The 27,224-nt window shown below is 41.3% G+C and overlaps 1 protein-coding gene across 6 annotated transcripts in view; it reads left to right on the top strand.

The window, feature by feature from the left end:
- Positions 1 to 3,111: 3,111 nt before the first annotated feature.
- The window catches only part of HECA (hdc homolog, cell cycle regulator), a 45,233-nt gene continuing 21,120 nt past the window's right edge, over positions 3,112 to 27,224 (top strand). For 4 of the 6 annotated variants that reach the window (XR_004284927.1, XR_004284925.1, XR_004284926.1 and 1 more), the window contains exon 1: positions 3,114 to 3,698. Coding sequence is in view for 3 of the 6 variants with exons in the window: in XM_032339364.1 (XP_032195255.1) it covers positions 3,428 to 3,698 (271 nt within the window). In the remaining 3 variants the exon portion in view is untranslated. Of the gene's footprint in view, positions 3,699 to 27,224 lie in introns of all 6 variants that reach the window. The other 2 variants (XM_032339366.1, XM_032339365.1) reach the window with 1 other exon arrangement.

The following is a 27,224-nucleotide window of genomic DNA, read 5'->3' as shown; positions in this document are numbered from 1 at the left end:
CTAGCCCAAAGGACTTAGTTGACCCCAAGACTTTAGAAGACAGGTACACATGTCAAGCAAAAATGGAAACAGAACAAGAACATTGAAACAATGACCACTTATTCTGATGCAGTCTGAAAATTGGCTTGTCTCTTTCCTCGGGGGTATAAATTGTTTACCCTTGGTGACCTGGATTGTTGCTGTGTTTTACTCAGATTTGTGAAGACCTGGATACGGAGTAGGTGATGAACTTTGGGAGAAGGAAACATTGGGTATAGGTATACTTTTTAAAAAAATTTATTTCAGTGTGCATGGGTTGATCAGAGAAATTAAAAAAGGGAAGCCAGGTGTGGATGTACAGAGCATAGGGGCTCCCATGGTTTCCTAGAGTTCTTCATATTTCCTTCTAGAAGCATCTGAGGGGAGAGCTTTGTGTCACCATCCATCTTTTGCTCTTTAGATAGGCTTTCTCCTTTTCTCTCTGTTTTAGAAATGGTGTGAAAAGAGAAAGATAAAAGGGCTAGAATTCCAAGGAAATTCCACATGTTGTATGGAAGTAGGAAATGGAGTCCCTAAATTTATTTAAAAATTTTGTTCCTAATATCTTCGTTTTAGTACTTTTTTTCAGAATAAAATTGCAACTGTTGCCTCTGCATCAAATTTGACTAAGGCTAAAAATAGATGAGCAAGGTTAAGCGTGGAAGAAGTAGCCCAGCATCTCCTTCCTCCTTTTGATTTTGTTTTCGTTTGAATGAGAAGGAGGTGGCTTACACAATGAACAAGAACAACAACTGGCTGGATGACTGTGTGCTTTGAGCCAATTATGATATTTTTGTGGGAAAGCTTCCAGTTCTTAAGTCTCAGTTATGTAGAGGTGGGAGGCAGCTGGTGTGAATATCTGTCTGCAGGGTACATGTATACTTACTCTGATCCAATATGGCATGACAGCAATGTGCTTATTCAAGAAAATAGTTATCTCAATTTTCTTGTATTCTAACATAAAACTTCTTCATTCTTCCCACTCAAAAGAAAAAGGAAAAAAAAAAAAAAAAGAAAGGCCAAAGTCAAGGTCACCAAAATACTGTGAGATCGCTTAGCCGCCTTCAGTGAAGGACCTTAGTAATGAAATTAACCTACATCTGAACTGGCCACATTAACTCATTATCTCTGTCCCCAGCTCCTCCCACTTCCCTCCTGAAGTCTCCATTTAATCAATCACTGGCCGCATTTCCTTCAGTTTTCAGAATTTTTTGACTTTACAGGTCCAGGTGGTGATCAAATCCTGCTGCATATACCTTCAAAGCATTTGTCCATTCATTTATTCATGTAATTTTCATGCATTTAATAAATACTTACTGTGTACCATGCACTGTGTTAAGTACCAAGGATACAGTGATCACTAAGGTAGACACAATGTCTGCCATAATAGGGCTGGTAGTACAGTGGGGCCCCAGGCAGACGAGTAAACGCATTTTCAATACCTTTCTGTGCAAGCTGATTTGGTGGGGAAGATACCGGGAGCACAGGGGGCAAATCTAGCCTTGGGCTATCAGAGGAGACTTCCTAGATAACTGATGATTTAGTTGAGACTTCAAGGTTCAGAAAAATGTAGCCAGAAGAATGTAGGCTCCTCCATTCAACAGATTTGTACTGACTGCTTTCTGTGGGTCAGGCTTTCTGTTAGATTCTGAAGAGTTAGGTACAAAGATAGACTCAATCCCTGCTCTTCTAGTGCTTAGAGGAGGTCAGGTTAGGGTAGAAATAGATGTAAAAATATAGGAATGAAATATCTATCTAATGCAACCATCAATATATACTAGGGAATTAAATGGTTCATCATTTTCCTGCTGAAAAGTCTAACCAGCAATTGCTCCTAAGTATCCACCATTCCTCCTTGTAGCTCCAAGCTCTGCTATGGGCTTTGTTCCCAGTCAGAATCCCTCCATTAGGTGAGAAGCACGGGGAGGGTTTTCTTCCTTGTGCTTCCCTGCCTGTCTCTTTGTGCCTTTCAACACAGCCACCAAGCCTTTACTGGAGAGCTGGGTTAATTAAAAAAGATTACACTATAGGAGGGGGAAAACTGTAAATTGTCAGCTAAAATACTTTTTCCTTTATAGTTCATGAAAAAAGAATCTAATTTATATACTCAACAAATACAAGCTAGCTGTTGTTCCCTGAGGTGCCCAAGACTGATAAAATCTACTACCTGTGGAGCTTCATGTGAGTAAGAAGGAGATGGATAGGAAAAAAGTAAACATGTACATTGACAACTTAATGAGAGATGGATGAAACAAACAAACAGTGATACTTCTGATAGCTCCTCCGGGAAGGTGTTTCTGTTATAACATCCTGAAGGAAATGCGCTTGATTTGGGACCTGAGGTTTGGGAAGGAGCTGGTCTGTGAAAAGACAATAAAGTTGCAGAAATGTGAGCCCATGTAAAACTCTCCCCACGGGTCTTTCTCCTGCTCTCAGGTCTTTGCCTCTCTTCACAGGTGTCACGTTCTAACCTTAGCCTGCTCACAACGCAGCCATCTCTTTTTCAGGACAGCTCAGCCCTATCCATGGGGGTTGGGTATTCCCCTCACCCGCTTCGTGATCACAGGCAACGTTTAGTTTCATCCCTGGATGGTGGGTCCTGATTGTATGAACTACTTTCACCACCACACTGTGCCGGGTTCTCATTCAGGGACTCTGCTGTTCATTTCCATTGTCTGGGAACTCAATCTTGCATCTGTAATTACCGAACCTAGAACTGATGTTGAAGGGGAAGGTGTTTTGATGGATTACTAATCCGAAATCCTTTGTTTTCACTTCTTGTTCTAGTTACCCGCCTATTTTTCCGGACCATATTGTTCTAAGACTTCATCACATGAAGGTCAGGAGGCGACGGAATAACTGCTTGAGACGCTCCCGGATTGGCTTAGGGGGCGACTTCACGTAGCTCGCTTCGCAGATGCCCAGGAGCTCCGCAAGCCCGCGGTGAGGGCGCCGGGATGACGTCACTCGAAAGTGGCCGGCTCAGCGCGAGCGTGACGTCACGCGGGCGGGCCAGTCCGCCGTGAGGTCACCTGGTGGGCGCGGCCAGGCCGAATCCCCAGTGTCGTCACGGGCGTGGGCGGGGCCAGAGCGTGTCAGCGGAGCCGAATCAAAACAAGCCGGAGACCCGCCTTTTCCCTCCGGCTCGGGAGCGTCTCGCTCGCGTCCCGAGCCCGCGGCGCTCGCGCGGCTGCGAGCCTCGGGTGGCCGCGCGCCGGCTCCAGGAAGCCGGAGAGGGCGCGGCGGCCGGGATGGCGCGGCGCGGGCCGCGCGGCTAGACGGGCGCCGGAGGAGCCGCCGGCCCGCGCCCTCCATTCTCTGCCTCCCGGAGCCCGCTCCGCGCGGCCCGGGAGCGGCCGTGCGGCGGGGAGTCGCCTTCGCTGACGCCGGGCACCTGGACGCTCGCGAGATGCCCAACCCCAAAAACAGCAAAGGCGGCCGCAAAAACAAGCGCGCCAACAGCAGCGGGGACGAGCAGGAAAATGGAGCCGGGGCCCTGGCAGCGGCGGGCGCGGCGGGCGCGGCGGCCGGGGGGGGCCTGGCGGCGGCGGCCGGCTGCGGAGCGGCGGCGGCGGGAGCGCCGGGCACCGGGGGCGCGGCGGGCACCGGAGGCGCGGGGACTGGCGCCGCCAACGCCGCGGTCGCCGCGGGGGCTGCAGCCGCGGGCGACGCCAAGAACGGTAAGACGGGGCTGGCGGGGCGAGCGCCAACTTCCTCCCCGACGGGGACGGCGCGGTGGCGGGGCGCGGGCGGTGCGTGGACAATGCGAGAGTCAGGAAGTGCTCACCCCGCCTCTCCGCCCCGCGGCGGCTGCCCCTTCCCGGTCCCCACGCCTGGCGGCGGCGGTAACGATTCCTCGGCCCCTTCCTGGGGTCTCTGCCGCTCCCGGGTCGCGCGCCCGGGGTCGGCTGCGCCTCGGACTCCCGACTCCTTCTCCGACTCCGAGGGGCGCCCGGGTGCTCGGTGGCGGCCGTGCTCCCCTCGGGCCCTGCGCGTCCTGGCGGGACCAAGTGTATGCCCCGGGCCGTGGGGGAAGGGCGGGGGAAGAAGAGAGCTGCCCAAGTTGAGAAGAGGGATCCGATTGGAAACTTAGACACCAGTTCGTTCTTCCCGGTGTCCCCCTCAGCTCCCCGTCTTTCCTTCCGAATGAGGAAGAGCCTTAAATCCCTGCAGATCCGGGCTTGCTGCGGCAACTGCCACAGGTGAAGAGGCCCCGAGACATTTTTACTATAGGGCGTGTGTGTGTGTGTGTGTGTGTGTGTGTGCGCGCGTGTGTGTGTGCTGGCGCGCGCGCTCTTTAATTCTCTTGCTCGCTTGAGGAAGGAAGAGAATCTGAACTTGACTTCCGTTCTCAGACCCGAGTTAAAAAAAAAAGAAAAAAAAAAGGACCTCTGTATGATTCTGTTTCACAGTTTTAGAAGGAAGCCAACTAATCTTAGGCAGTGCCTGAATGCACCTTTGGAGGGGCACGTAGGGAAGAGTGGACAGGATTGCCGTTGTCACTGCACAGGCGTGGCTTTCGTTACACGGTGCCCGGCCAACACTTCTTTCTTGGACAGTTCTTGGAATGCCTCTGTTCAGGCGGTTTTTCAGGGAAGGGAATAGAGGTATATTTAATAAAGGGAGAATAGGATTTTTGTATCTGGCTTTTAACTTGTAGTTTTTCAGCTTTTGAAGCCATTCTTTATGCAGATCAGTCACTTTTTAAACGGCCACCTGCACTTAGAAGAACCCCACAGTGCTCTGAACATAGGAGATTGAAGTGTAGCCTGTTAAGAACAGAACCATAGGCCCCATTGGCTGTGTGTCTGCAATATTGAAATAAGTTTTTTCTTTTTTCTAGGAATAGACATTCTGGTTTTGAATGTGTGATAATGCAGTTTTTGGTCAGGCTGTCTTCTCCATGTTCTTTTGTTTTCCAAGCTCTACACTTCATTTTGGTATTGATGGGGCAGAGGGAAAGGAAGACAGACTTGTGGCTTAGCCCTTTAGAGCTCTGCCTTCTTGGGAACGTTGGTCTTTCTCAGACTTGATTTCCTCAACTTTAAAATTGAAAAAATATTATATATATTATTACATTGGCTCCCTCATAGGGTTATGGTGAGGCTTGGAGCGTCACTTTCTTGCCCAGTGTGCTGTTCTTGTTTAAAGTCTTGTTATGTTTCAAATGTGCTTATTACTAAATTTCCTCAAGGAAAGTGATCAATGAGTGATAGCTGTCATTCACTTTTTCAAAAACTATTAAACACTTACAGTGTTACCATTACTGTGCCAAGTATTAAAGGGTACAGTGGTAATCAAGAGAGGACATCCTGGTCCTCAAGGAGCTTGCATTGCAGGTCTGGTGGCGGTGTGGCTTGCCCTTTTTTTTTTATTTGTCTGTATGGAAGCTTCAAGTTCTCTGTTTCCTTATTCTCCAAAAGATTGACTACTTTCACAGAACTCTATCTCTGAAACTAATAATACATTCCATGTTAATTAAATTAAAAAATTCTTTAAAAAAAAAGATTAGACAGCTTTAAGGTGGTGTGAAGAAATTTTTTTCTCAGGCTGGTGATATCTCCTCCTTTGTAAATTTCAAGCTAGTTACGACATCCTGATTATTTCCTTGGAAATGGCAAACTCAGGTATATTTAGCAGTTCTGTATATGTCTGTGTGAAGCTGTGTGTTTTCTGATTTGGAGCTTGTTTTAGGAAATGAATGGGGAAAAAAGGGAGGAAATGGGCCAAACATTGCCATAGTCAGGGTTAGAGAAGGTACAAACTTTGATCCGTGAGCTGTATTTTATGATGCCACATTTGGTTCTAACATCGTATCATGTCTCAGTGAATGATCCACCTTAATTTGAAGAAATTCTCACCGGAGTTGATACCTGAACATGGATGCTAAGGCCTCCTGTGTGCAAAACTGATAAGTAAAGTAAGGAAATTATAAATGCTTCCCCCCGCCATGTAACACTGTACTTTATAATGTTGGGGTGGGAGAGGTGGTATGGGTGAATTTTAAAGGAAGGGGCAATAGATATGCAGATTCTCAAGAATCAACCAATAAGGCCAATTATTTTTGAATTTTGGAATGACGTCAGTTGGACTAGTATAGTATTTCTTTTTTTTTAAAAGATTTATTTATTGAGAGTGAGAGAATAAGCAGGGAGAGGGGGAAGCAGACACCCTGCTGAGCAGGGAGTCCAATCTTTTTTTTTTTTTTAAGATTTTATTTATTTATTTATTTGACAGAGAGAGAGAGAGAGATAGAGAGAGAGAGAGAACACAGAGGCAGAGGGACAGCAGTCTTCCATTAGAGCAGGGAGCCCAATGGAGGGCTCAGGCTCGATCCCAGGGCTCTGGGATCATGACTTGAGCTGAAGGCAGACACTTAACTGACTGAGCCACCCAGGGGTCCCAGTTTTTGTTGTTTTTTTTTTTTTTTAAAGATTATTTACTTGAGAGAGAGCACGTATGAGTGGTGTGGGGTTGGGGAGGGTCAGAAGGAGAGGAAGAAGCAGACTTTGCACTGAGCAGGGAGCCTGACAACACGGGATTCACTCCCAGACAATTCGATCCCAGATGGCAAGATCCTGACCTGGGCGGAAGGCAGACGCTTGACTGCTTAAGTGACTTAAGTATACCCCAGTTTAGTATTTCTAAGTATATTCAATTTTTTTTTTTAACTGTGACATTAGATTTTGCAGTTAGGAATATTGCAAATCAAATAATTCTAAGGATGTAATCTGAATTCTGTTAAAATTTTAAAGGGTTTATTTTCACTGTGCAACTTCATTGTGATCTGCATATGCAAGCATGCCAGTTTCATGAAGTTAATAGTAGTTGTAGCTTGTACTTGTTTGGAGTTTATAGAATTGTTTTATGTCTTGTAGTTCTTGGGCATTATGGCCACCAGGGAAGGGTACTATTAGTTCTTAGTTGTTCACTGCCTGTCAGTAGGTATAAATAGCTGCTTATTTGATAAAAGAGGACTGCTAGTTAGGGAAAGCTGGGGAAGCTATGGTAGGATTGTAGGTGAAGAAGTTGAACTGGTTGCAGTTGTGCATCTTGAGTAAGATGAATATTAATCGCAAGGACTTTGTACGCCTAATAAATTTCTTAGTACATTTTTAGATCCTGGTTTATGAAGCCTTTTGTAGGAATTGGAGTAAAAGATGAAGTGCCATCCTATTCCTACATAGTAAACATCTGTGCACATACTGTAGCATTTTGATTGTAGGTGGACAAGATTTGCCAATCATTATTTTTAGGATCTAGTAATCATGCAGTCACTTTTAACTATGCAGTTTCATTCTGGAATTCTGGTTTCATTAGGCCACTGCTTTTTCGCTTAAGGCCTAAAAAAATATGAACCCTTGATCACAGTATCTAGTTTTCAGTGGGCCTGGATCCCAGATCCTTTTATTAATTCCTGTTTTATGGATGATGGTGGTTCATCACGCCACTCATTCCTGACTGCCACCAGAGCCCCTGGGTAGCTGAATCTGCCTTTAATCCATTCAACAACACTTTCTAGTAAATGGAGCTAGTTTGTATGGGGATTGGTTGTGCATTTGGTAGGCATAGATTCCTGTCCTGGTTCCTCAAATTATTTGCCATATGATCTCAGGCAAGTCATTTGACTTCTTTGAGACTCAGTTTCTGCATATTTAAAATGGGATTACAATACCTACCCATACATATACAGTAAGACCTATAACATATATTACAGACATATTACTTATATACACATATATGTTGTTTGACTTATAATATGAGCTTACTAAGTGTTAATTTGGCAGATTCTGGAAATAGTCTTTGAAACAGAGATTTTATGTGTAGGAATTTTACTGGAAATGTGCTAGCTGGGCAGTGAGGGAAGCCGGATTGAACAGAGGGAGGAATTGAACTGCTCTGCAGTTGCAGCTGAGACTTCTGGAGCTGGGATGGTCCTGCAGAGTTATCTCACCTTGAGACATGGAGGCAGGGCCTTTAAACTCACCATCCCCCCTTGACTGGTCATTTGGACATGGGTTGCCCCCAGAAAGAAGGTATATGACCTGGGAAGTGGCATCTCTTAAGAGAGCCTCTGGAGAGGTTTCTGCTTTGAGGGAAGCTCTTTTCATTGCCCTAGCATTATCTCTTTCTTCCCTTAGAACACTAGTGCTGTTCACCTAAGACATAGGTGTGGAATAGTTCTCACTCCTCTTTATGGATCAGGTTGGGAGTTCACTACCAGTCTGACATTGTTTTGATGGGAAACGTGTTCCGAATTCCGTACATCTTTACAAGTAGGTTTTTGGAACCCTATAAACAAGATTTGTGTTTTTCTGCATACTTAGGCCAGTAAACACGTTTAGTATAACCCCAGGTTTGTAGTATATTTCAAATAGTTTCTTTTTTTAGGTGCTTACTTGAATTCTTATTACATTTAAATTATCTAGTGGTGCCTGGGTGGCTCAGTCGTTAAGGGTCTGCCTTCCGCCCAGGTCCTGATCCCAGGGTCCTGGGATCGAGCCCTGCATCAGGCTCCCTGCTCTGCAGGAAGCCTGCTTCTCCCTCTCCCACCCCTCCTACTTGTGTTTCCTCTCTCGCTGTCTCTCTCTGTGTCAAATAAAATCTTTAAAAAAATTCACACAAAAAATAAATTACATTTTTCAGAAGAAAAATGAGTGTTTGCCTGATGTTTATTTTCAAATCAAGGAGTATTAATTGCCGGTCTAAGATATGTTGAGTGCGGTTGTCATCTTGGAAGACATTTTCTTGCCTTATTTAGAAGTTCCTTTTGTCAGGTCTTTAAAAATATCTTCTACTTTTGGACCTTGCCTTTTAAAATCCACCTTTGTAATGGGGGATTGGTAGAAAATATTGCCTCATCCATCAAAGATTCATCTTGTGCACTTTTAAGAAGTATTCTGTGTTCTGCTAATGGAGTTTTGCGCACAGTCCTTACTCTTTCCTTCTTGTTAGAGGACCTGAGTTTAAATTCTAGAAACTAAACCTTCAATGTCAGCTTTCCTGCAAGTCCAAGAATATATATCATTCCATAGAGAATTGAAAACAGGAGATAAAACTGGGAAGACTCTTGAAGCTTAATCCTCCTATGAATTTACCCTGGGCTTAGCTATGAACAATTTAAAAGACTTGAAGGCATCAAAAGGAAAACTTAAGGAGGAAAAAAAACCTGTTCTGACTGATTTTGTGAGGTTTTTGGCATTTTTAAGGGATTGATTTAATTAAAAGTGTTTTGTTATTTCATTATTTAACAGTAATAAAATGGCCATTAAAAAAATGAAGAAGATTGGTGAAGTTTTCTTTGCCCTTCTAGTCAAGTACATCCTCCTCCCACTGAGATCACCATTGTTAACATTTGGATGCATATTCTTGGACACTTTTAATTTTTTCTCTTAAAGAATTTTCAAAAATATGTATACAGTTTTCAAAAAGGATTATATATTTTATAATCTGTGTTTTACATATGCAGTATTTTGTAGACATTTTGGCAGAGTAGTAAATACACTGGTACATCACCATTTTAATGACTGCATAAAATGCCATCATATGTTTGCATCTTGGATAATTTGATCATTCTACTGTTATCTGACCTGTAGTTTCTTATTTATACATCTGTAGGCATTGCCCAATTACCTCTGGACTTGCTGTGTCAAAGGATAGGCATTTTTTTAAAAAATTGCTTAATACATGGTGACACATTGTCTCATAGAAAACTTAGAGCAGTTTGATCCCACTGTGGTCAGTATGTCCTTTCCCCATAGCCTCACTAGTCTCTAGGGACTGGTGCTTTAAAGGCATGCTGGAGAATTGCTGGTATCCCTGACCGTCTCAGCAGTAAGAGGGCCCCAGTAGGATCAAGAGCCAGGAGAGGATGCTACCACACTTGAGGGGACTTTCCAAAGCTGCATTTATTTGTTTTGGGGACTTCTGTGCTCTTTAGTGATTTGGTGGCTAACAAGGATTCAGTAAGATATCCAGTAGTGGTGAGTGGTATTTTAGCAGTTGGTAATAATGAAGGTGAAAACATAGGCTTTTGAAATTCTGTCTGCACCATTATTCTAATCTTAAGAAATAAGGCCTAAAATTTTTAAAGTTTTAGTAAGCGTGTGGTCTGAACAGGCATGGGTGCAAACCTAGGTGCCCCAGTTTACTAGCAGAGTGACTTGGGGCAAGTTATGTAACCTTTCTCAGACTTCTTTTTCCAAACACAATCCTTTAGAGTGTTTCTGAAGATGAAGAAAAACTATATTAAAGATCTTGGCTCAGAGCCTGGCAGATATGGCACTATCCGTAATAGCTTTGTAAGTTTTGTGATTGGTTCAACTTTATTCAATTACAAGACTTTAAAAATTATTCTACATTGAGAACAGATACCAGGAGACAATAAGGTGGTGAAGGGTCTTTGAACATATAAGAAAAGACTGATTTCATACAGGTTGTTATTCAAGCCCTGAATTGATTACAAGTGATCTGTTCTTCCTCATCATCTCTCTCTGATTAAAGTTTATCTGGAAAAATCAGATGATTTAACAGAAAAGAAAAAAAGTGCAAAGCAAAATGTGACAATTGTTATGTCCTCCTTTCTTCACTTATTGAGGGCCTGCTATTTGTCAGGCACTGTGTTGGGCTCTGGGATTACAAGGACAAAAGAAGTGGCTCCAAGGGGCTTATGGTCTACTTGGGAGCCTTTATAGAAACCAGTACATATAAGTTATTACATGTACACTACACATGGGTAGCTTAGAAATAAAGAGCCAGAGCTTCTGAGGTGATAAAAATTTGGATTAAAGATGGGGATTGTGAGGCCCCCTGGGTGGCTAGCCAGTTAACTCTGACTCTTGGTTTCAGCTCAGGTTGTGATCTCATGGGTCATGAGATTGAGCCCATGTCAGACTCTGTGCTCAGTGAGGAGTCTGCTGGAGATTCTCTCTCCCTCTCTCTCCCCAACCCCACAAATAAATAAACCTTTAAAAAACAGAAAGAGATGAAATTGTATTACTATGATATGGAGAAGTGAAATAAACATGTGGAGTTGAAGAGTAGCTGAAAGGAGGTAGGGAGCTCAGGGTATTCTTTGGGGATCGGTCAGTGCTTAATATTACTAACGTAATAGTATTAATATCCCCTCTCTCCAGTCCTCAGCTAGAACGTTCATCAGTTCGAGTTTTTATCTGTTTGCTTATTCCTTGTTTTGTTTGTTCATCTGTGTATACCCATTTTTCTAAATATTTATTATGTGCCTATTGTCTCTTCTATGATTGGAAGTTTAATGTTGAATTATAGTTGAACGCATCAGAATCTACATTCCTACAGGCTCATAGTGATGTTGGGACAGAGACATGTGAGCACCATGAGGTATGATAATGTGCTATGGATGCCCAGTGGAGAAAATGATGTTTCCTGGAGGAGAGGATGTTTGAGCTGAGCCCTGCTGGAAGAGAAGCAGTTAGCTCTGAAAGCAAAGAAAGAGACTTAAGTTCTGGTTGTTTCCAGGAGTTTGTGACTGGTCTTAGGTGCAGTGGTAGGACAGGAGGCTGGAAAGGGAATGGGGCCTGACAGTCAAATCTGGATGTTTTGTAGCCAGGAAAGGACCATCGTGGAAGTTTGTAAGCAGACACATACATGGTCAACTATACCTGCAAAAGGGCACATGTTCATTTATTTGGTTTGCCATCATTGGTTGCTGACAAGCTGATAAAGTTGTAATTTCAAGAAAGTGGTATTTTAGCAATTTTGATACAACTAGTCAAGGATTATTGGCCCAGCCTGCCATGGACCTTTGATTTTGGTTTTTCAGTAAAGCAGGGGGCACAGTACCCAAGGCTGCTGTGTTGAGAGTCTGTCTTCATTGTGGGCACCAGCATCCCTGTACTTCTCAGCCATGGGAGGTTAGCTACTTGAGGTTAACTTAAGAGAACCAACTGCTGATGGTGTGGTTGGGGCCATCTGAGCAGAAAGGGTTTTCTCTGGAGGGAGAGTTGTCCCTATGATTTATTTTCCATACCCTGTAGGAAATGTATATATATCTCTGTGCCAGGATGGATTAATTTTCTTGGCTTGTCATTCTATTTTTATCATCATTGGATCAGTTTTAAAACTCTGGTTGGGTGTGGCTCTCATTGTTTTGTACAAAGTAACTTTGTATATATGTGTGTGTGTCTTAATTCTGTATTTTTGAGAAAGCTTCCAGTTCTCAGTGGTTGGTGAAATAGCAATTTGCTTTATTTAATCAACAGATGTTTCAGTTTGATTGTACTAGAGTGTTTTTATAAATGGCAAAGGGTAGTGTTTCTAATGTTTAATTATTATATGTCCTGATTTATTAGAAGTAGAAAAGGGACACAAATTCTTTCTGCTAAGTTATAAGGATAATGCCTGAAAACAATCTAAGAGTTAGAAACAGATTCAGAGGAAGTTTAAAGAAAAGAGGAAGACTTAAAGAGGAAGTATAAAATGTTAATCATATAATTGCTTTGACTGCAGTTAATAAGGTTAGCATGATTTTCGTAAATACTCATATGTAATCAGTAGATTTAAATTGTCAGGAGGAAAAGATTTTCCTCCATTCTCTTAGGTGTAATGATTGGGGTCTGGAAATTAAGCCAACAAAAGATAAATTAATAAGAGAAAAGATGGATTTAATCACAGGAAAAGAATTCAACTCAAAGTGGGGGTGGGGGTTAGAATTTGTGGCTTATATACCACCTTCACAGGAGAAGCGGGGGGGAAAGACAGGGGAAAACAGATGACTTTTTAATAAGAGAAGGGGAAAGGAAGATGGACACCTTAGGAAAAGAAATAGCTTTCTGGAAAGATAAATGGGCCCTTAGAAAATATAGGAAGATGATAGTTTTATGACAATGTCTGCTTAGTTGTGTGTGGAGACTTCTCTGGTAGGAGTCAGTCTTCTTGATTGCTCCTAGGAGGAGACTTAAATCAGTTCTTTTGTGAGGCTCTGCATTTAGGCAGATAAGAGATTTCAGGAACTCAAGTGCCTTCAGCTGAAAATAATTTTTAGGCTACAGTGGCCCATTCTTGATCTCTTCAAAATATTTTGCAGTTCAGATCACATTACCCCCCTAATAACAATTACAGGTAGTCGGGTTGCAAAAGACAGTGTCATAATTCCGGATTTCTAATTTTTACTTGTTGGAAATTTATTAGAAGTAGATGGTCTTAAAGCATATGCCTTTAAAAAACTGAGAAAAAGGGTAAGTTTAGGCAAAAGTTAACAGGTATCAAATTGCTTATATAGGTAAGGAACCTATTTGCCAGATTTAAAATGTAGATTTTTCCCTAGGGATAAACATAAGTTTGATGATACTTCAGATCATGTCCTTTCAAGTTATAAAAGCATCTCAGGAGAGTCTTTTGACACTGATGTTGAAACCGAATCACAAACTCTTTAAGATTTCTAAATGAGCACTCTGGAATATGTTTTTTTCAGTATAATATTTAGTAGAACTCTAATACAACTTTTTTTTTTTTAAGATTTTATTTATTTATTTGACAGAGATCACAAGTAGGCAGAGAGGCAGGCAGAGAGAGAGGAAGGGAAGCAGGCTCCCTGCTGAGCAGAGTCTGATTGGTGGTGGTGGTGGGGGCCCACCCCAGGACCCTGGGATCATGACCTGAGCTGAAGGCTGAGGCTTTAACCCACTTAACCCACTGAGCCACCCAGGTGCTCCAGAACTCTAATACAGCTTCTTAAATTGATTCGTTACTTGTTGTGTTTCAGTCCCTGATGAAGCTCAGTGTGTGCAGAAATGGACACTGGGGAATATACAGAATCAGGTTCTGGCTATTTCTGATTGGCAGCGTGTGCAGTTTGTAATCTGAGAGGCTGAGCTGGGGTTGATTGGTGATGGTTGTTACTGAACCCACTCAGTGCTGCCAGAAGCCACAGAGAGAGCCTGGCCTTGAGAAATAGAAATGTGAATATCTAACATCGGGGGCCACTCCAGCCCCTTAGACCTGTTCTTTATGGTGGTGCTCACATGTTGCAGTGCTGTTGGCCTTGTGTTGGTATGGTGCCACCTTTAGTGTTAGATCTGCAGGTAATGTCTTGCTTCCAGATTGCTTCCAAAATTCCTGGGTGCACATTGTGCTGGGGCTGCAGAACCCATAGAATCCACAGAAGGAGAAGAAGCTGCTTCCAGCAGCAGTTGGAACAGTGGTGATGCCACAACTGCCCTTTATTTTATTATTTTTTTTAAGGATTATTTATTCATTTGACAGAGATCACAAGTAGGCAGAGAGGCAGGCAGAGAGAGAGGAGGAAGCAGGCTCCCCACTGAGCAGAGAGCCCAATGTGGGACTCCATCCCAGGACCCTGGGATCATGACCTGAGTCGAAGGCAGAGGCTTTAACCCACTGAGCCACCTAGGCCCTCCCACAAATGACCTTTACTGAGTGCTCTCTAGGAGCCAGCTAAGCACCCAGCAGTGGGCAGTCTGCACTTGAGGAAGAGGATACTAAGCTCCAGATATGGCCTCTCTCCCTTTTTGCAGAAGAGGCGTGTTTGGGTTACAGAGACGTGGCGGACCCAGATGCCACAGTTTGATTCTGTGTGGTATCGGGCCCATCTTGATGGACACCCATGCATGTGTATAAATAATGAACACACTTTTAAGTAGAGGACTTAAATGCAGTATAAAAACATCAAAGAAGCAAGAGGGCTACTTAAATTATTTTAAAAAGGTCTTATGCTTATCATTTGGGTACTTAAACTGAAATTAAATTTGGGAAACAAAACACTTGACCAAGGAAGCACTTTGTTCATGCATTTTCCATTCATGTTTGTCTGATTCCTTCTCTTTATGATGGAAGGATTTCCTGGTCTTGGAATTGTGGGGCTTGTGAACATTTGAACTGACACTGGATTTAATGGATTGTAGTTCATGACTAGGGTGTGATTATCTTGTCTAGGCTAAAGTCCTAGATGTGGGATCACTGGTCATGAGGCTTTTTTTTTTTTTTTTTTTTTAAGATTTTATTTATTTATTTGAGAGTGGGGGAGCGGGGAGCACAAGCAAGGGGAGCTGCAGGCAGACGGAGAGGGAGCAGACTCCCTTCTGAATAGGGAGCCCAATGTGGGACCATCCTAGGACCCTGGGATCATGACCAACTGAGCCACCCAGGAGCCCAAGGCATGTGGTTTTTAAGGCTTTGAGACAAAGCGCCAAACTGCCCTCTAGAAAGGGCTTACCAGTTTGCGACCCCTGGGGTGCACCTTTCTTCACAGTCCTCAGCATGGATTTTGGGTTTTGATGATCATTTTCATCTCCACCCATCAGATAGGTGAAAAATTACATCTCATTGTTATTTTTATTTGCATGTGGTGGATTGTCACTGAGTGAGTGCCTTTATACGTATACTACTCATTTGTGGTGTTTTCCCCTTTGTGTTTTTTGTTCATTTTACTATTTGTGTTCTTAATGATTTGCACCTAGTTTTTATATATTCAGGATACTTTTTTGATGTACATTTTCCCTGGTTTATTGTTTATTTTTTGTCTTATTTCAGGTGTCCTTGCTGGTTAGAAATGTTACGGTTTTGTATGATCACAGAACATCCATATAGAGAGAGAACTCGAGAGAAAGGTAGGGAGTTTGAGGGAAGGAGCCTGTTTTGACAGTACTCTCAGGAAAAGCAGTGTGGGCCTGGCATAAGGTTAATCACTTGGATATCAGTGCACAGCAGTGCTCTTATGGTAGTGAGGTTCTGTTTCCTTTTTGTATTTAATTTTTGAGGTCTGTTTTCGCAGAGTTGGTTGCAGTTCCTACTGCCTTCCCTGACCCTTTACTTCCCTGACTGCTGTTGTCGGTTGACAGCTGGGCTGCAGTGCTCAATACCTGTCATGTCTTGCACATTTCTAAAATCCCTTGCAGTTTTTATTCTAGCTGCTTAGGACTTTGAAACTTGTAGATAAAGGTTATCTGTCCATTAGTTACTTATCACCTCTTCTCAAGAATAAAGCTGCAAACTCAGTCCTCTTAAGGCTAAATTGCCCTTAAATTCTTTGTGATAACACACTTAAATGCCAAATCACAAGAAAGTTCTCATTTTTCTCATTGTGGCACTTGGATTGAAATTACATTTGTATGTTAGTAAGATGAAGATACAGTTTTGAGTCAAACCAAAATTTATTTACACCCCCATGCATCATGCTGATCTTGTTAGCCCTCGTGCTTCTCACATGGCTGTGATTTGAGTGAGGTTCCCAAACTCACCTCTTGTTCCAGAGAGTGTGAAATTTGGCAGACATAGGTCATAACTTGAGATCTGGCATTTTGCAAGACCAGTGAACTTTTCTTTGTGCAAATGTTCTGTTTTTAAAGATTTTATTTATTTATCTGTCTATTTACTTATTTGAGAGAGAGAGTGATCTAAAGACCCCAAGATCATGACCTGAGCTGAAATCAAGAGTCAGAGCCACCCAGGTGCCCCTCAGCCCAAATGCTCTTATCTGTAGAAAATAAAGATGTTATGAAATAGTTTGTGACTGTTTGCAAATGAAGTGTGGAGCTATTTGAAAAAGTGAATTGTTGGGTCGTGATTTGGGGGTTGTAGTGTTTTCTGGGTGAATTTTTGGTTCTTAGTTACCTTTGTGGTAGTGTGGCTGCTTCCCACTGTGTTGAATGCACACTCTGATCTGTTGAAGAACCCAGGGCAGGCCTTAGCTTTCCCCTCCTTGAGTTCGCAGTTAATGTTATTCTTCCAAAATCCGTATTCGGGGAGCCTTTAGTTTCTTTACACATTCAGGTCTAGGAGATCTGCTGTGTAGATTTTCCAGGAGAATCTTTAGTGCTTGCCTGTTGTTCTCAGGGCAAGTCCAGCTCCTTGAGGGAGGAGCTCTTCAGACTTTATGCAAGGGCTCTCTGACCCCACGATGAGGAAGGACTGTGGTGAAGCCTTGGGCAGGGTTCTTTTCACCAGAGTGAGGATAGCTGACTGGGGGATTGTTCTGTTGGGATCTGTGAATCATCTTGTCCCCAGGTTTCATCATAACAGCAAATGCCACTATGATTTTAACCATTTTGTTAATAGGGATTTGCTTTTGGCTATTGTGCTGCATGATTTATGTGTGTGCGCCTATATCTGTAATCATGCCTCACTTAGTTTGTACCTTGATTCACTCAGGCCTTTCTGCTTTTTGTTCTTTACCGGCCTCTAGGGTCCTATGGAGTGGGAGTTTAAGTGTTGCTGTAAAAGCATTTGAAATGCTTACATGTGGCTTCTGTTTGTTTTCTTACCTCCCTTTAAGATTTTGCATTTTTATTTTATTTTATTTAAAAGATTTTATTTGTCAGAGAGAGAGAGAGAGAGAGAGAAAATGAGCACAAGCAGGGAGAACAGCAGGCACAGGGAGAAGCAGGGTTAGCACAGGGCCCAATGTGGGACTTGATCCCAGGACCTCGAGATCATGACCTGAGCCGAAGGCAGATGCTTAAGTGACTGAGCCACCCAGGTGTCCCTAGATTTTACATTTTAAATTACATTGAAGAATTTTGGATATATCAAACTATATAATGGATTTTATCAAAACAAGTTATATAGGCATATGATGCTTGGTATGTGTAAGTATTAATGTATGCATGCAAGTGTATCAATATGTTTATATTGAATGATTGTTTTTCTTGAGATTTGGTAGATTTAAAAACACTTTGTAAACTTCGTCCTTGAGATAATCAGATTTGAAACTTTTGACTAAATCCCTTTTTATCATAACTTTTTAATCTTTGATGAGATATGTGATGACTTGGAAAAATTTTTAAGGAATTAATTGGAAATGTTTTTCTCTTGACAGATTGGAAATACTATTTAGAATTCATTTAGTATATAATCATATACATTTATATGTATTTATATATATTTCAGTAGAATTTTATTTACTCTGACATTCTCTAATAGCAAAAAGAAATTTCCAGATATTTTTGGTAACTTTATAAATGACATATATTTTTTTTCCCCTCTCGTTTAGAAATAAATAGTTTTGAGTCTTTGAGAGTGGCTGTACTATCAAATTAATCTTTGTTCCACAGAAGTAATTGGAAAAGGAGTGAATGTCTAGTTAGAATGACATCACTGACTTAATATCTCAGTGGGGGTCTATAACTTTGAGTTTGCTTAGCAGCAGAAAATCTTTTGAAATACCGTCTTGAAAGTAAGTCATATTACAGCAGGTTGTATTGAGTGTGAATATGTGAGAAACTGCTGGGCCAGGACATAGACATGACTGATTCTTGACTCTAGTTTTTATTTTTACTGAGGTATGTGTAAGACTTAGACATGCTCTCTCCTTTGACAAGTCTTTCCTTGTTGCAACAGATTCTGTAACTTGCTTGTTGGTTGCTGATGCAGCATTTCAGAAATAGACTAGTGTGGCCCCCAGGCAAAGGCTTTGTCTTTTCTCCTTGGATCCCAGCAGAGTGATTGCCCGGCTGGAAGGGATCTCTATAAAGCATTTTCCCAGGTTTATTTTGAAGGGAATACAAGGGAGCAGAAAGTGTATTTTTCAGGGAACTCAACAGGGCAGAAAAGGCGTGTGGAAAACAAAGGAGTATAAGGATTTAGTTTAGTGCGGGTTTTGCGTAGGGTAGGGAAATGAATTTTGTTACCCTGTGCTGTGCTTTTATGATTTAAATATACTAGTCTTAAATAATCTCAAGAGTTGGTATGTTGACCCAGTCTGTTGAACAAAACAGAGATCAAGCAAGACAGGCTGAGCTTCTCTTTCTCAACGTCTGCATGTTTTTTCTGCAGTAGTCTGCATACCAATAGAATGGATAGAAGGGTGTGTTTCTTTACATTTTTTCCAAGGAAAATTGCTTTATTCTCGTTAATGACAATGTAAGCCTTTGCTCATGACCTTTTTTTTTTTTTTTTGAGTTTAGCAAGTCTGTTAGAGTAGAATTATCAGTCTTTTTTTTTTCTTTTCTTTCATTTTTTAATTTTTTTAGGATTTATTTATCTTAGAGCCTGTATGAGTGAGGTGGGGGGCAAAGGGAGATGGAGAGACTCCTTAAGTAGACTCCTTGATCCCAGGACCCTGAGATTGTGACCTGAGCTGAAATCAAGATTCAGATGCTCAACCGAGCCACCCTTGCACCCCTCTCTATCTTTGTTTTTAAGGAGTGCAAAGATGGGGTCCGGAAATCTTTATATCGTAACTGGGTTTAAGCACTTGCTTCTTTAATTTGGATTACCTTATGCCTGGTTTTAAGGTAAGTCTGAGTGTTAATATGAGTAAGTTTTGAATAAGTTTTTGGGTCATCAGATCACAGTAAGTAGTGCTGTAATTTTGAATGAGATGCTGTTCCAAATTATGGTACTACTTATGATCTGATTACAGAAAGCTTATTGGTCACTGCCTCTTCTTATAAGGTGGCTTTATGCAGTTTATTGATCTGTGTACAGTATGGGTAAGAGTGGAAGAGGGAAGGCCACGTACTAGCTAGATGACCCAGGGCAGATCATTAAAGGATCCCGTGTAGGGTCAGGAAATATTTATATAATATGGATGAAGAGATTGCCTTATTTCTATTCTGTGGAACTGGGTATTTTTAAGAAGCATTCTGGAAAACGATGGAACCATTATCTTTATTCCGATAGCCTAAACCAGGCATATTTAGTTCTCTGTCCTTTGGGTTTTGACGTGGCCGCTATTAGAAAAGGAAGAACGAATTTTCTGCTTTATAGTCATTATTAATACAGATTTTTGTCAATAACAGAATGTGAAAGCCAGAATAGAAATAAAAAAATAGGTACAGTAGAAGCCTGTAGCTTTCAATTTAGTGTGAGCTTGAGGCTAGGTAGGCTGTGGGTTTTAATTGAAAGTAAGGAAAGAGTAGGTCTAAGAGAATAAACAATGTATTGAGAGAATGTTAAAAACCCAAGTTGTTAAATATAGTTGAAGAGCTCTTTTTTTTTTTTTTTTAATGTAAAACTTCCATGTTTATTTGTGTAGAGTGGATTGTCTGAGTAAAAACATGTGTTTAAACCTTATTCAAAGCATAAAAACATGTTTAATTGAATGTAACCACTATGTATTCAATTTGCTACCCACTTTGGAGCAGTCTCAGCTACTAAAATAACATAAGGAAGGATAAACTAAATTGGAGGTTAAGACAGATGTGCTTATGTGAGCTTATTTATAGCTCCTATATTAATTAAAACAAGTTGACAAAATATTTTTGTATTTTCTCTTTATATATAAGACTTAGTGTCTTTTTTTATGTAGTAGAGAAAAGGGTCTCAAAATACTTAAGAAAGAAAACTTTTTAGTTTTCACTTAAAGAATACTCAATCAAAAAATGATAAGCAAACACATAGTGAATTTGAGGTGTGGTGTGGGGCAGTGGGGGCTGTAGTTAGCTTTTCGCAGTCTGTGTCCACTCGTTCCCCTCTAATCTGCTTTCTGTGCTGCAGCCACAGTGAGAGACCATGGCTGAAGCAGAGTCTTCGCTTTTGGGCCTGTTGGGTGATCAGATGGGATGGCCAGACCAGGGCCTAATCATGGAACTTCTTGACCACACTCAGAGGAGTTGGGGCTTCAGTCTGGGAGTTTCTGAGTTGCCTGAATGTGTGTATGTTGTAATCATAGTGTGATTTTTCAGAGTGGTAGTCAGACATTTTTGCTTGTGTGACCCCTAAAAAAATTTGAAAGCACAGTTCTTCTTGCGCATTTAATGTCATTATACCCAGTTTTTTTTTTAAAGGTTTGAATAAATACAGAGGCTATCATTTCCAAATATATTGTAAACATCATTTAAATGTCTTTAAATGAGACATTTAAATTCTCTTAAAAGAGAATTCCAGTATCATAGTAACTTGTATTTACCAGCTATTAAAAAATAGTAGTCAGAAATTTTACAACTTTTCTTGATTTCTGTTCAATTCTTACCCAGAATTTGCTTCTAAGACCAAGTATTGTCTTTTATTGATTATTCTGTTGTATTTTTCTGTAACAAAGTATGTGTATAAACTTAAGTTTATATTAAGAAGCACTTACGTAATGGTAGGGTAAGAACCTCAAGAAATCTGCTTCTCCATAAAAGCAATGAGAACAAAGGTGAAAATGATTAAACCCAACTTTTTCAGAACTCTGGTTGTTAACCATAGGCTTGTAGTAATCCTTGGAGTGTATATTCAAGGAAAAGGACTGAATCAGAGTAAGAACAGTGAATTTTGTGTTTTAACTTGCTTTATTCCCACTCCCTCTCCCTGGCTCCATGGTAGCTTTAAACAAGTAACCTAGTAGTCATTGGAGGGGTAAGAACAGGTTTGGAACTTCCCCAAAAGCCCGAGCTCCAGACTGTTGTCACTGTTTACTTGTCTGGAAGCTCCCCACTAAAGGCTCATTTATAGGGCTTGTCTTTATTTGACCTGGCTCAAAGATTGCCAGTGGTAAAGTTCTGTTCTTAGGGTATCTATTGAAAACAATCAGCAGCAACTGTTTAACATCACAACTGCCTGTGTCAGTGATACCAGTTGGGGCAAACAACAGGTTGGTCAAAAACCTTAAAAAGAAAATCTTGGGAATGAGTTGTCCATAGGTGGCTCACGAAAATCGCTGATATATTCATATATTCCAGTGCTCTAGAAGACTGTGCCCATGGGCAGGGGTGTATGCAGGCCCAGGAAATACTGGAAGCGGGCTTCAGTTCTCACCTCTGGCCTTGAGGCTCTGTACTAGCAGCAAGTAATGGCTGAGACGGTTGTGAACTGTTGAAGCATTGAAGGCATGTCCCAGCACACACTCAGCCCCTTGGTGAAGGGTGGGAGACTCAGTTATTACCTCAGTTACCACTAAACTAACTGAGCAGAGACTTCAGTGGCTGCACATGACCAAAAAAACCCAAACCAAAACAAAACAAAAAAACAGATTTTACAGAATTAGTCCAAGAAAATCACTAAACAAACAAACAAACCGATAGTAATAACAGCATGTCCTGTGAGGAGAGGGAATCTGGTTTTCAGAGTTTCCACCTTATATTTTTTAAAGTGTTCAGTTTTCAACAAAAATAAAATACTGAAGTATGCTTATGGTCTTGTTCACCACTTGACATCTCCTGTGCTAAACTCTGCACTGGCCACATAACAGGTGTTCAGAAACATAATTTGAATTGATGTGCAGTGATTAGCAGGGTAGTCATACTTAGGTGATTTTTGAGAGCTGCTAGTATTTCCTTTCTTCCGTTTTAAGTGTTTAACCCTAAGACAAACCCTGGCATTTTCATCACATCTCCTAGAACAGGGTCCTTGTTAAATGACATCATACATTTGCCCAAATGTGTGTTGATTTAGTATCCTGGAAAATTTGAAGGCTCTTTCGTTAGGCAATTATGTACAGTAAACCTGCTAAGAAAACTTGACTTATTCAGAAACCAGATCATTTTGAGATGTCTCCTATGTGAAATTTATCTTTATAGTTTGAATTTTTAAAGCATTTTAGGAATAAACTATTATACTTTTTTTTTCCAGACATCCAGATCTCTAGTGACCTACAGTTGAGTACTCATGTTATATTGTATTTGACATCTTTATTTAATGATTCAGAGGATTTTGGTGTGTCAGACCTAGTGAATTAAGACTGTCAGCACATGCTCATTTAAAAAATCTGGCTTCAAATCCGTAATATTTGCAGATGACAGACTTTTACTATTTTCATGATCAATTGTGATGTTGAAGATATTCAGGGTTGTCATTTACTGTATTGATGTTCCCTGGTTCATTCCAGGAGCAGGAAAAAGGAAACTGGAAATACTGATGTCATCACATCTGTGCACAGGGTGTTACCAATATTTCCCATTTCCAAATACTCATTTGTGTGTATTTTTCAGCATTCTCTTTTACTCCAGCATCTGAAAAAAGATGAAATAAACCTGCTAGACTGGCAAGCTTCAGACTCCTGTGTCCCTGCCAGGAGAAGATATGCACCGATGTAGCATTGATGCCAGCCAGGGAGGCAGGGGCTGATGAGGGTCTTTGAGAATGTGGTCAGAATTCTGAACGGTGATGACAGAGTGCTGCAGATGCTAATGCTGAGTTGGCCAACCTTCAAAAAATTACACCTGAAAGAGAACCCATAAAGTAAACAGTTGTTTAGCAGCAATTGTGAACAAGGCCAGAAATGACTGGCGTTCACAGTGGATTAGGAAGTTAAAACTTAATTGTTAAGGAACCTGGTTAGCAAAACCATCTTTCCCTTTCAAGGACTAGTTTGGGTTTATAATAGGTTGAAGGCCCTTGTCTTTCTAGTTGTCTCACAGTTTTCTGTTTTAAATATATAAGAACATAAGCAGTTTTCCTATGAAAGAGCATTTTGGGTTTTCTGCACTAGAGCAAGTGAAAGTAAAATGGAAGGGCTTTTTTTTTGTTTGTTTTTCACTGTGGAAATAGCATGTAGACAGACATATGCACATGGACATGTGTACATGTGTCTAAACTTACAAAGAGAAAGTTATATCTATAGTTCTTCATAGATAAACTCATGCACATATGTGAGTGCGTGTGCCTTATTTCAGTGGACATGTTATAAATTTATAGTTTTTATATATGAGTACATGTAGCTGTCATTATATTCATTGTCAATGAATATAGTTTTTTCTTATTAAAGCAAGTTGCCATTATAATTGCTAATGCCCCTGATAAAGACTAGATAGCTTCAATAATCTTTATTTTATATATAGAGAGAGTGGGTATGGGGGGAGGGTGGGGAGAGGGAGAAGGAGAGAAGCAGTCTCCCCACTGAGGGTGCAGCCTCAGTCCCACCACCCCAAGACCACAGCCTGAACTGAAATCAAGAGTGGGACACTCAGCTGACTGAGCCATCCAGGCATCCCCTACATTGACATTTCTTAAGTAGTCAACCTAGGATGATGAAATTTCCTGGACTCCTGTCATTGTCATTGGTGATGTGATCCAGGTGTAGATTCAGATTATGTGGCCACTTCTTAATCACGTGTCATTTCTCAGTTCATTGCTCTTTGTCTGCCTTTCCTCATAGATCTAGTCTCTGAGGTAAATATGAGACTCTTCTTTTCATATTTGTAGGACATGAATTCCCAGGTTTGATAGGTGAGGGAGGAGAATAGGTGAAGGTAGTGGTCTTGAGAAGAGCTAAGTGAAGACAAGACTGGTCCCACTTGAGGACGATAGCACCCTGAGAAGTCTGGCCTTGGTTAGAGCCAAGGAGAGGACCTTTGACAGAAGACAAGGCAGGATAGAGTTGGGAGCAACCTGAGTCCGTTTCACTATTGTCTCAGTTTCACCAGTGAGTCTGGGAGCAGGTAGGGGGAGGTAGGGGGAGAGGCACCTGCATGGACCAGGTGGACTGAGGGCTGGGTTGGCTGTCAGAATAGAGTGAAAGGAGCAGTCCAGGCTGTATGTGAGAGAAGAGAAATGCTGACAGAGAAACCAGGTGAGAGAAAAATATGTGGAGACCTGGGTGTGAATAGTAAAGTCTGAGGGTGAGGGAGCTGAGCCAAGGGGAGGGAGAGGAGGGGTGAGCAGTGGATGAGGTGAGCAGTTCAAGGATGGAGAGCACTTGGCTTGTCCGCAAGGTGCCTCTCTGAGGAGTAGAGCCCGGGGCATGGGAGAGAGGGTGACCCTCCTGAAAGGTGCTGTGTTTGTGGGACCCCTGGGTCATCTGGCCTTCCCTCTTCCTTCACACTCTTCTCTGGTTGCCTTTGAAAAATGAGGAGGGGAGGGAGTGCCTTGACACCAATCAAGTACAGATTTTAATATCTACTAGGCAAAACTGATTGGGAAGTTAGGAGAGAGATGGCGAATGGGTTTTTTCTTTGTGATCATTTATACTCTCCTTCACTGTAAAATACAGTGTTTTTCAAAAATACAGGTAATACTATGAGATAGATCATAAATGAGAATATTCATACTAGGAGCAGTATTATTAGGGAGATAATAGATATCCTGAGTCATTGCAAGAGGTAGGTCACAAATAGGGCTTTCATATTTCCAGCACACAGAGGGAAGAAGCAAACAGAAGCAGTGCTATACTTTATAGTGTCCATCAGGTTAAAAAACAAAAACATTCACTTAGCTGTTTATGAAACATTGTCAAATAATACTAAGCAATGTCCACAACAGTGTCCTTTTATAAATAAAATACATTTATTAGGCTTGCATGTGTCATTAAAAGCAGTCTGTCCAGAGAATGAAATAATATTGTCTAGGTAACCAACTCTGTGACACCTAGCTTAGCTGAGGGATAGCTTTTCCCTAGCACAGGAGTCACATATGTAGACACCTCCAGAGTCCTGGAGTGAGTAAGTGTGAATGGGGCTGGAGTGGAGGCCTGGATGACCTGGAGAGGACGAGATGCACTTAACAGGCATTTGGGTTCATCTTCTATTACAAAAAGCCCTGTGTGGGTTTAAAAAGCCATAATATAGGCCAAAGTGCCCCACGGCAACTCTGATCTAGAGTGTGTGGACATCACCTATGAAATCCTTCTTAAAAATTGTCTCTCAGTTGAACTTTTGGAAAATACCGAACAGCAATGAGTTATGGGTTTTATTCTTTGACAGGTGCCTAGTCTGTAGATGACCTATGTTTCCAGTTTATCATGCAGCCGTATGTTTTTACCTATTGGACAGACTAGGGAGGAGGTAAAGCCATTTGTCTTTTCAGCTGAGGCCACTGGAAATTATATGGGAGGAAAACTTTTCCCTTCTTCCCTTCCAGGTTCTTTGGCTGGCCTAATAACTAATTTGATATAAGACAGATTAACAGGAGAAAAACCAGTTTAATTACATATGTTTGGGAGCCCCACAAAGACGGGAGAGGCTCTCTTGCAGTCAGGCAATCGAAGTTTATATGCCACCCCAAGCTAAAGAGAGGAAGGTGTAGGAGTCTGGGACTTCAGAGGGGAGGAAAACAATTTAAGAAGATGAGAAGAACAAGTATTCGGTAAATGAATGTTTACCCTGCAGAGAGGTCTTTCTTATGTAAAATAAAAAGTTATCTTTGGTAATAGCTCTCCTCCTGGTACAGACTTTTCTAAATTTTTTTTTTTTTTTTTTTTTAAAGATAAGTTGGAGAGGTAAAAAGCTCTTCTTGAGTCTGTTGTGCCTTGGTTATCTTAAGCTCAAAATAATTTGCATGCCAAAGTGGCACATTATGAGGTGGCCTGCCTTGAACCACATTAGAATCTAGAGGTAAGGGGAGAAGGCCGATGCCACTCTTTCGTCTCCAGGTACCCTTTTGGGTCCACCAGGAGAGAAGAGGTGGGCCATCATTTTGGAAATGTTGTGCTAGAACTTAGATGGGAAATGGGTATCACATATTAAAAAAAAATGTAAGAGTGTTGGTTATGGCCACCTTTTGAACATTTATGCTGGTGAAGGATAGGACATTGACAAAGATAATCAAGTTCTAATTTCTTTAAAATTGGAGTATAGTACTGAAGGATGACCTGAGGTCTTTTATGGAGTCTTTAAAAATGGGACTGTTGAAAAAGGCAATCATCTCAGTGGGAGAAGATATCTGCAGATGATATATCTGATAAAGTGTTGATATCATATATATATATATATATATATATATGTAAAACTTACACAGCTCAGCACCAAAAACAACAAACAATCTAATGAAAGAATACAAGAGGACCTGAATAGACATTTTTCGAAGAAGGCATATAGGTGGCCAACAGACACATGAAAAGATGTTCAACATCACTAATCATCAGAGAAATGCAAACCAAAGCCACAATGAGAATATCACTGCACACCTGTTAGAATGGCTAGAGTCAGAAAGACAAGGAGCGACAACTGTTGGCAAGGACATGGAGAAAAGGTGGGGATGTAAATTGATACAGCCACTGTGCAAAACAGTATGGAGGTCCCTCAAAAAATTAAAAACAGAATGAATATGATCTATTCATTCGTCTATTGGTTATTTACCTAAAGAAAACAAAAATACCAGTTCAAAAAGATATTGCACCCCTATGTTTATTGAAGCATTATCTACAATAGCCAAGATATGGGAGCAACCCAAGTGTTCATTCATAGAGGAATGGATAAAGAAGATGTGGCTAATACATACAATGGAATATCAGTCCTAAAAAAAGGTGAGATCTTCCCATTTGCAGCAACATGGATGGACCTATAGTGTATTATGCTAACTAAAATAAATCAGAGAAAGACAAATACCATTTGTTTTCAGTTATATGTGGAATCTAA

This window comes from Mustela erminea, chromosome 4, assembly GCF_009829155.1.
Source record: "Mustela erminea isolate mMusErm1 chromosome 4, mMusErm1.Pri, whole genome shotgun sequence".
NCBI lineage: Eukaryota > Metazoa > Chordata > Mammalia > Carnivora > Mustelidae > Mustela > Mustela erminea.
This window is presented reverse-complemented; position numbering and strand designations above follow the sequence as displayed.